Source organism: Carica papaya, chromosome 7, assembly GCF_054855325.1.
Source record: "Carica papaya isolate Zhongbai chromosome 7, ASM5485532v1, whole genome shotgun sequence".
Taxonomy (NCBI): Eukaryota; Viridiplantae; Streptophyta; class Magnoliopsida; order Brassicales; family Caricaceae; genus Carica; species Carica papaya.
Genome location: NC_142315.1, coordinates 10,940,264 through 10,951,025, shown reverse-complemented (window position 1 = coordinate 10,951,025; position 10,762 = coordinate 10,940,264). Strand labels below are relative to the sequence as shown.

At 32.4% G+C, this 10,762-nt stretch overlaps 1 protein-coding gene across 1 annotated transcript; it reads right to left on the bottom strand.

Annotated features, from left to right (window-relative positions):
• Positions 1 to 4,815: 4,815 nt before the first annotated feature.
• Positions 4,816 to 8,431, bottom strand: RAD51 (RAS associated with diabetes protein 51). The gene is made up of 9 exons (XM_022056354.2): positions 8,198 to 8,431; positions 7,225 to 7,369; positions 7,004 to 7,114; positions 6,830 to 6,921; positions 5,942 to 6,036; positions 5,750 to 5,863; positions 5,534 to 5,663; positions 5,179 to 5,300; positions 4,816 to 5,055 (listed from the first exon to the last, which is right to left on the bottom strand). The coding sequence occupies exons 1-9, from the start codon at positions 8,285 to 8,287 to the stop codon at positions 4,932 to 4,934; spliced, it is 1,023 nt and encodes a 340-aa protein (XP_021912046.1). The 5' UTR covers positions 8,288 to 8,431; the 3' UTR covers positions 4,816 to 4,931.
• Between the last annotated feature and the right edge of the window lie 2,331 nt (positions 8,432 to 10,762).

The window sequence follows — 10,762 nt, the reverse complement described above, 5'->3', positions numbered from 1 at the left end:
ATCTATGTCATTATAACAAGTATTTAATTTAGAGGTCAGGCACGCCTCATGAATTTTGGACATTTTAACACTAAGTTGTATAAGGGATGTATATTTTAATCCTTAAATATTAGTTGTGCAAGATATTTCTATAAAATATTTACCATTATACAGTGGCATGCAATCAGAACTCTGAATGAAGAGTTTGGGTCATTATAGTTGGCATCAGAGTCGCATTCTTTGAAACCATCCATTTTTATCATGAGGCTTAGGATTATTGAGAGGATTAGGGCAAAAAAAAGGGAATTAAGTAATATGAACTTTAATAAATGTTTTATTAAACTTAGGAATCAAATGTGTTTAGCTTCACTTTGAAGCCCATAGGAGATAGTGAATGAAACAACTTCCACCAAGAAATTGATCCAATAGAAGTAAGAAAACAAAGCATGAAAGGAAAGTGTTGTTTATTCTAGGATTCAAACCCTTCAATGAGTTATAACCTAAGTTTTAACATTAAGAAGCTTTCATATAGGCAAGTATCTGACAAGAATAATTACGTTCCTCTTTACTTTTTCTTTACTGCTCTAATTTACTGTGTGCATTATACTTAAAATACTATGCAGATATATATGTATATATTTTTGTATATCTATCAGTGGTGAATGAAAGGGAGAGACAAAGCAAAGAAACATATGAGAGGTTAATAATCGACTAACATACATATATGCATGCTTATAATTATGCATATATGTGTATATATCAAAATCTATGTGCTTGTGCATGTGAGGGTATATATATGTATAGGAATTATTGCATGTGCGTGTATTAATGAATATATAAGTCAATAGATATATAATAAGTGTGTGCATATATCTATATATATAAGTAAAATTTGTATGCTGTGTGATTTTGTAAATAGATATAAATGTATGTAAATCTGTGTTATGTATATATAAACTTGTGTGTATATGTTATACCATTTTTTTCCAGGATGCATACATATATATATATATATGAATTATTGTGCAAATGCGTGTGCCTGTGAATATATATATAGGTAGATGTAAATTCGTACGTATATAGATGTGTGTGCGTAAAGGTAAATGTGTGTATGTATATAAGCCTATACATATGTATGTATATGTATGTAAAATCTATTAAGTGGAAATGGGGCTTTAAAGTTCCTGGAAAAGGAAGCGGATTAATTAGTAGGATTATAATTAGAATAAAGTCAAAGAAAAATTGGATAACGGGATGTAGATGTGAAATTAAATAAAAAGTAATTAGCATGAGAATATGATAAGTCATGCTTAATAATACCTGTTCTCAAAATATAAACAAACAAAAATGAGAATAGAAATGGAGAAATTAATTGATTATAAATAAGAGAAAATACTTAAATGAAAGAAAGTTAAGACAATATTAAGAATTGAATTAGTGTACATACGAAACCGAACCTGTCTTCTCTAAATTTTATTTTTCTATAATTTTTTTTTTAAAAAGAGAAATTTTATGACATCCATGAATTTTCTTAAATGTGTTTTCTGCACTTATTTAACTTTGTTTTGTTCAGTTAAAATGTGTAAAATTCATATGAATAATTAGTGGAGCTATATACCCTAGGAAAACATGTATGTTTGTACGTGCATATATATATAGCTAAGGATTTGTGCATATATAAATGCATGTATATGTTTGTAGAAGTAAATCAGTGTGGATGTGGTTATGGGTGTGTATATATGATTATGTGTTAATGGTTTGATTTGAGTTGTGTAGTTGCATCTGTGTATGTGTAATTAGGTGAATGAATTATATATATATATATATGATGTGTATACATATTTTGTCAATGTACATATGCCTGCATATCGATATGTATATGTAAGTGCAATATCAGTTTATATAAGTCGTATACATAAAATATAAATGCAGGTTTGTATGATGGTATAGGTATAAAACTGAGGGTATATGTACATGTGAGTGTAAATGCATCAAAAGTGTATCAATATGAGTATATATATATACACACACGAATGATGCTTAAGAATGTATGTTTAGATAAAATGTGTAAGAAGTTTAGGGATGTAAAAGAAAATGATATGAATAGCATCAAATTTTATAGTAAAAAGGGGGCTGTTTAGAATTCCAAGCCATTAGAACAATGTGTATGTTGTTTTGGGGATAATTGAAAATATATATGTATATTTATATATTGATTAAAGATAATGGAGAATATTTTCATAATATCAATGTATTAATTTTCGAAAGTTAAAAAGCAAATAGTTCTTATTTAGGCATATGAACTTTGGGAATTATGTGAACATAACATAGCATTGAGATTATCTAGGTAATTAAGAGCTTAATCTTGTAGTGAATTGAGAATGTGGTGTATATTGCTACGAGACTCTTCATGACGATAATCAAACAAAAATATAATGCTTCAAACATGGTTGGATGATGGCAACAATTGTATAAATTATTGCTTGGAGAAATTCAACTCTAATGAGTTTTGAAATTTAACATAATATAGAATAGTGGTCTTTTTGGAAATACAATAAATGTTAAGAGGTCTATAGTGACGCACCATCAAACCTCGTTAGGTTTTAAAATTTCTAAGATTGAAAGACAAGTTCTTAGTAAATATATCTTTACTTTTGGGATAAAATTGAAGAAAGTAATGTATCTGACTTAAATTTAGTAGAAACGACTACCAAAAAATATATATATATATCTACATATATATAGATATACACAGGCGACCATATGTTTCTAAAGGTGTTATAGATACAAAGCCTCCTAAGATTCAAAAAGGAAGGGAAACTAAGCCCTTGATTCATTTGGCCTTTCAAAGTACAAGAATAAATTGGTACAACTGCCTACAAGATAACAGTACTATCGGAGTTATTAGGAGCTCACAATGTCTTTCATATATTAATACCATGTAAGTACCATCCTAACCTCATCCATGTGTTGCAATATGAACCACACCCACTAGAAAATGATCTAACCTATGAAAAAGTACCCATGCGCATATTGGATTGAAAGGAGGAAACACTAAGAAACAAGTAATACCACTAGTTAAAGTCATGTGGCAACATCACTCTCAAGTGGAGGCAACATGAGAGCTTGAGGAGACGATGAGGATGAACTATCCTAATTTATTTGAGAATGTCTAGCAAATTTGGAGACCAAATTTATTTTAAGGGAGGAAGATTATAACAAGTAAAAAAAAGAAAAAAAATAAAAAAAGGAGAATAAAATAAATGGAATAATAATAATAATAAATAAATGAAAAGAAAAAAAAAGGAAAAGAAACCCTAAGGGGGGAAAACAGGGGCGGAGAAGAAGAAGAGAGAGATGAAAAAGAAGGGAGGCACGACAGGCAACTAATCCCTGCGAGGTGGAGAAATAACAGCCGGAGAAGAAGGCTTGCGCGCGATCATCGCGTGACGTACTGGGAAGAAAGAGTTGTGTTGCAACAAGATAGAAGAAGGGAGGCGTGGTGAGCAGAGGGCAGATTCCCTCTTAGCACGCAACACGATAATGGAGAATGAAACTTGAAGGTGTGTGTGGCGGCGAAGGAGCAGCCGGACTGCGGGGAGGCCAGATCCTAACAGATCGGCAAGATTCATTTTCTACTGGCGTGCTACGTCTTTTTGGGTGATTTCTACTCATTCACAGCGGCGAATGCTGACTCTAACAAAGGCTCGTGCTGTGGCGGTTAAAATTTCAATACTTTTTCCAACCAAACTCCAGGTAAGGATATCTCAACCCTTTCCGCAATTGTTTAATCGAAGTTTGGCCATTAAATCACCTAAAATTGATTGCAAATTTGAATTTAACTTATGTGAGATGCTGATGGTGATGATTCAACTGACTTTATACAAGTGTTAGTATATAACTAATTGTGCAACTATATTTAGTTATTTGGAATTTTGTATTGCATGTTGGGTGGATACACTTTGCTGGTCGATGTGCGCAAAAGACCATTCATGATTGTTTGTGAGTGGGATGCGTGTGTCGTTTTATGTACTCCTGTTGTGATGAGTGTACATTTTGGTATATATGTCTACTGAAAATATGCGCATTAGTGTAGGTATATAGATAAAGGATGTATGCGGTGTCATATAAATATGGATAATTTGTATATATAAAAAATACATAAGCCAAGTACCTATTAAATAAATTATATTTGATTGTTTATATTTAAATATAAATAATAAACTGTGTTTGACATATATACACATGAGACTGTCTGCTTAATATATAATATCTGTGTGTGTGCTTAATATGTATATATACGCATAGTTGAGTGTAAATTTTTATTTTAAAATATAATTATAAAATAAATTAGGGCAAAACATTTAATAAACAATATCCTTCCCTTTCATCAATTTAGTACACAAATTTTATTCACTTTTAATTTAATTTAGTTTAAATTTCACTAAACAAACAAAATGCAATACAAATATGATTAAAATTTAAATAAAAAATTATCTATTTTGTATTATATAAAAATATAAACTCAATATCATAGATTGAAAAATGTTTGTAGAGTTAATTTAATTATTTATCATATATGTAAATTATAACTAATTTTTTAAAAATATCAAATAACTAAAACTTAATAATTGGATGCAAATACAATTCACATCAATTAAACACAATATTAATATAATTCTATAATTGATTGATATTGGAAATAATATATTTGCAAGAACATGAGATATATAGAAATATTTACTATTTGCTAGGCATCCTATTTCTACTAGTACAGAAAATATGATGCAGCAGTTAAATATAAGCCAAAGAAAAGATCTGCAAAGCCTTCAAACAGATTGGAATTTGAGCATGCTTAATTGTTGAAAAAATAAACTGTCAGGACAATTACAGGTGAAAACTCATTTCACTAACAAAATCACCTTGTTAAATCTTTACAGGATTGATGAAAATCAGTCCTTGACATCAATAACACCTTCGGCAGATATCTGGAATCGAGCCTCTGCTTCTGCCAGACAAGGAGAGCTTATTACTTTACAGATTCGCTCTTCTCCTCTTCCCTTTCGAAGAGCAAGCCTAAGTAAAGAAATACATAGTATGTTTCAGCAGAAGCTTTTGATTTGGGGATGGAAGTTAGAGAAGATATTAATCTTTCGGTGAGGGCACAAGCATCAAACCAAATTTATAAAATAAACAGACCTCGTTGTAGAAGCATGAGCCATAATGTTGCCACCGATGGGCTTGATTTGAGGTCCAGCAAAAATGGCAGAGCCATCCACTTGTGCAACTACTTGATTCGTTATTACAACTGCTACACCAAACTAGCAAAGTGCAACGGAAATGTTTAACGAACCACAATGCTTTGTTACCAGATACAGGATATCCATATAAGATCTTCATATACTAGCCCGAAAGAAGACTTGTTACATCTATGAATGGCTTAAAAAAGCATGCAAGCTGAAATTTTTCTTGATCAGAATGAAATAATATCCTAATAAAAGGCTTCTGGACTGGAAACCTGACAACATAGTGTGACAAAGTTGTAAAAGTCTACCTCATCTGCTAACTTTTGAAGACTCCTGAGGAACTTTGCTAGATGCATTTGCCGGGCTGATAGTTCTCCCCTTCCAGAGAAATCTGTTCTATAGAGAGCAGTGGCACTGTCTACTATCATAAGGGCAAACCTAACACCAAAAATCCATTAGAAACGTCTGTTACTTGTGACATCATAGTAGCAAGAGAAACATAAGGGCAATGTGATCATATATACCTTGTTTCGACCATCATGGAAGCTGCCTCAAGCAAAAGCCTTGACTGATGATCAGTGTTATAGGCTCTAGCATATGCCACATTCTCCAACACATCAGCACCATTAAGTCCAAACCTGCAGCACCAAACGCCATTAATTATTGGGGATTGTACCACGAAGGATCACATTCCTTGTAAGGTAGCCATGTAACACCTGTCTGCTATTTGCAATAGCCTCTGCGGCCTGAATGTGCCCTCTGCATCAATGTACATTGCCTTTCCTTCACCACCTCCTTGATCCAATGGAAGCTGAAAAATCAAAGGGCGTTGAGTTAAATATTGAGTATATCGATTCAGCATGTAACTAGCTGATGATAAAATTTCTAAATTGATAGACAGCTCTATTTCACTTATTAGAAGAGCTTAAAGTTATGTTTAAAATAAATTTATTTGCGAGTTCACACGTACTTCAATTACAAAACAGTGAAAATAGTCTCTGAAAAAATAAAAATTGATATATTGATATCCATGGAATTTCATGTGGAACTGAAATTACTGTCTAAAATTCTATCAAAACTTAAAATATATTGTCCCAATTGCATATGAAATTCTATATATACTTTTATATATTCAATTAGATAAACTAATCATAAATTCACAAATAAATTCTACAAATTTTCTGGATTTGTTTCAGACATGGCTAAGGGTCTATTTCGAAGAAGAAAAAAAATGAGAATAACATTAATTTGGTCCTCATGAGAAAATATATTGAGGGTAGAATATATTAGGAGAATAACAATTTGTTCCGAAGACAAAATTACTCTTTTTTCCTCTTCTCTTCCCCTATCCTAATCAGGCCCTACGTGACAATCCAAAATTCAGCGATGCCAGATAAAGTTCACTAGCTCAATTAAATGAAGCACGGCAAGAATCTTATTTGAGACTATCCAGTTTCAAGTTTGACTAACTGTGAGTTCCATTTACTTATTGAGCATGTTGAATTCTTTATTTTTCACATCGCAGGTTCTTGGATTGTCAATTAAGGTATTTATTAAACAAAATAGCCGCAATAGCTTGTGAGATAAGAAAGAAAACTTCTTACTTGGCAAGTAACGCAGAGTGTATGACACAACTGAGTTTTTCCAGAGCGAAATTCACCATATATCTCAGTAATAGATCCCGTCTCAATTCCCCCTGCCAGAAAATGACATAAGATCATAATAATAGAGCTTATGGTATTCAACAAAAATCTGGAAATATCTGGAAAAACCTATACCTTCCAAAATTTTGTCGAGTTCTCTTGATCCTGATGTTATCTGGATTATCTCAAGCCTTTGGGCATGAAGCTGGCTAGCACTAGTGAAACCCAAAGGAACCAGTTTTGAAGCTGCAATATGAAGGTAAAACCAAGTCCCTTTACTAAAATTTCTATGATAATTATTGAAAATTTAGCTGATAACTAATAAAGGAAAAGAAAATAACTTCAAATAGTCATGCCTGCTTCTATGAGCTTATCTACTTTAGCTTCACTAATTCCTTTGATTTGCAGAAGATCTTTTCGTGGAGAGTAAGCAACAGATTCAACCGTGCAAAGACCCGCATCCTTAAGCTTCTTTACATCCATGGCAGCAATTCCGGACGCCTAGGTTTTAAGATTAATGAGATCAAACATTATTAGTCAGCAACCGATGAAATTCAATTTTGGTTTTCACAATGCCCAGGATTTTCAGTTACAGGTTGTCTGGTTAACAATTTACAGAACTCTAGTAAACAACACACTTTTCAGCACTAGGCACATAACAAAACCAATAGACAAAAAAAAGGAAGCTAATAACAGCATTTCTGAGAGCAAATTCAAGAACAGTTTCGAAAACAAATAAATAGAAATTCAAAAGGGGATTTTCATCAATAATTTTCAAACGAGTCTACATTTTGAATACAACTTATTAAGATAATACTGGAATTTCAACAAACTATATAAAGGCATCCCCTTTTCCAATAACTCGTCAAAACCAAATAAAATGGAAATAACAAAAAGAAAACGACTTTCTTGCTTTTGTAGGAAAAGAAGCAGCCATCTAGCCATAAACCGATCCAAATTAAACCTGCTCTATTAGGAAACCTACAAACCCTAACTCTCCCTCTGTCGCAATTGGGGCAAACAACTCAAGACTGACAGAAGGCCCAGTTTCAACCATAATAAGCGAGTTAGAACCTTTTGTGAGAATCCATGAAACCCATTTAGGTTATGGCCTTACACAACGTTGTGCAAGAATTGGTGGGACACTGAAACAAATAAAACCCTCCCCGACATACAAAGAAAAAATGATGAAATTTTTTTACAAAATGTGGCCTTTCAGCAAATTCAAGAAGAACCCGGTTGGGTCAGCATCTAATTTGATCCCAACGACAAACAAAGTGAACGTAATTGGATGATTATCATAGAAATCAATCTTGAAGAAGATGGTACCTGAAGCTGCTCAACAGGGAAAGGGCCATGCTGCACATCTTCCAGCTCTTCTTGTCGCATTACATTCTTCTGGACTCTTTGTTGCTCCATTTTCGCCGATTACAGTCCAAGAGAACTGATGTGCCGAAGAGGAAGAGAGAAGATTGTACAGAGAAAAGAAAGGGAGACAATTAAGAATGGAGGGAAAGGATGCTTTTGAAAAGAGTTTGGAAGGCGCCAAACAATTGAGGGCAAACCTTGTGAAGGAAGTTTGGGCAGTCTGACCATAAAATTATTTGTTTTATAAATAAATTTTATGTTTTTAAATTAAATTGTAAAAATTATATTATATGGTTGTCCACTAAAATTCCTAAAGATTTCAGAATTTATTTGAAGATATTCCGATTTGTTTATTTATGGAGTTGAAAATAAAGAGAGGGTTTAATTTAATTTTTTTATCAACCGGAATTTTGAGCTAACTAAATAACGTTTTGAACTTTATTACCCGTTTAATAAATAATAAAAAGCTCTTAAACCACCTTATAAAGTTCTTTTAAGTCATATTTTAAATAATTTGTTGGGTTTTCAACTTTTGTTTTTAAGAACTTGCAAGCTATTTAAAAGAAGGTGTACTGTTAAGTTGAATATTAAATAATTATTATTTTTAAAATTTAGGCATTTTCATATTTTATATGTTTTACTTAAATATAATAATAAAATTATTACATTCATGCTCCCTAAATTTCTAGCTAATTCACCTCAACTAGGGAGATAATATTCATATATTATATATTTTTGCATGTGCTAAAGTTTTCGAGGTTGATGCACAGACTAACTTAGTGTGTGAATTGAGTAAACTATGACTGGTTTTGTAACTGTGAGATAAATCATTTTATCAATAAGCCTTCTATATTTAGTTCGATTATTTAATAGCATTTCATATGTAGGAGTGAGTTTTAAATTTGGTTCCATTGGAAACTTGTCTGAGCATGCACTTAGAAATCCTTAACCTTGCAAAATATCTGAAGCATGTTCTCTCTGAGACATGAAAATACCTTTCTTAGAGCGTGAAAACTCAATACCCAAAAAGTATTCAAGTCTCCAAGATCTTTGATACGGAAGCATTGCAAAAGAAAATCTTTAAAGTGTTTCATCTTTTGAAGGTATTTTCTTGTGAGAAGTATGTCATCAACGTAAATAAGGACTATTGTGAATGAAAAACTTTGTCTTTAGTGAAAAGTGAATAATCAACCTTTGATTATTGGAAACTAACCTTTTGAATATTATATGAAAACATAGAAAACTAGTTTCTTCATGCTTGTTTAAGTCCATAAAGGGATTTATTGAGCCGACACACAATGTTCTTCCCCTACCGACGAAGACCAGGTGGAGTTTCCACGTATACTACCTCGCACAAATCACCATGAAGAAAAGTGTTTTGTACATTTAGTTGATGTATGAACCAATTGTGAGCAGTCACAACGGTAAGAACGCAACAGAAGATGGAGAGTTTGGCAATAGGAGAAAAGGTTTCTTGGTAATTAATGCCTTTAATTTGAGTGTAGCCTTTAGCTACAAGCCGCACTTAATGTTTAATGGTACCATCATATCTATATTTTATTTTGTATACCCATTTGCAACCGATGAGTTTATGACTTGTAGGAAGAGAAACTAAACTCCATGTGTTGTTTTGTTGTAAAGCTTCTAACTCTATATTCATAGTGTGTTGCCAATGCGGGTCAAGGATAACTTGAGCATAGGATTGAAGTTCCTTATGAACTGTAATATTAGTTAAAAAAATACAATAGATAGTAAAAAGAAGAGAATATGAAAGAAAATGAAAGAGAGGATACCAAGTACTAGATTTGAAATTTGGCACCGAGGTAGAGTGATTGATTAAAGCTGACAATATGTAGTCTTTATGCCATGTTTGAGGTTGCCATAGGCGAGTGGATTGAAGGGTAGGGATGGAAGTTGAAGGATCTAAGCTGGTAGAAGGAGATATAGTTGATTAATCTTGAGTTGATGAAGCATGGGATGAGAAAGAATCTGTGGTAGTGGGAGTAGGTATAGGAGATGAGAATTCTTGGCTATTGGACATATCGGTCTCTTGGGGTGGGGTGGAGGTGTTTTATGATGGAGATAAAGTTTCTAAATAAGTAAAGAAGGATCAAGTAACACAAAACTGGAATTTAGAGTATTCAAAACTAAAGCGAAAATGGTTTCACAAAATTTGACGTCACGACTAATAAAGAAAATGTTATTCTCTAAATCATAAAGTTTATAACCCTTTTGACCAGTAGGGTATCCAATAAAGATACATTGTTTAGCATGTGGTTCAAACTTGTGTGTATGATGAACAATAGTGGAATAACATAAACAACCAAATATTCTCAAGTGACCAAATAATGATGGACATTTGTATAATAATTCAAAAGGGGATTTGCTCAATAACAATGGTGATAATAATCAATTTATAAGATAAACAACAGTTAATACAGATTCACTCCAAAAATTAAGAGGTAGTGAGACTAAAATTATGTGATATTTATATATAAATAATTAACTCTAAACCTTTTCTCCTTT

Excerpts from the sequence above, each read along its gene's own strand:
- RAD51 (XM_022056354.2), bottom strand. The coding sequence starts at position 8,287 with ATGGAGCAACAAAGAGTCCAGAAGAATGTAATGCGACAAGAAGAGCTG. Across the intron at positions 7,370-8,197 it reads TCCCTGTTGAGCAGCTTCAG|GCGTCCGGAATTGCTGCCAT; the intron begins GTACCATCTTCT and ends CTTAAAACCTAG. Across the intron at positions 6,922-7,003 it reads ACTCGACAAAATTTTGGAAG|GGGGAATTGAGACGGGATCT; the intron begins GTATAGGTTTTT and ends ATTTTCTGGCAG.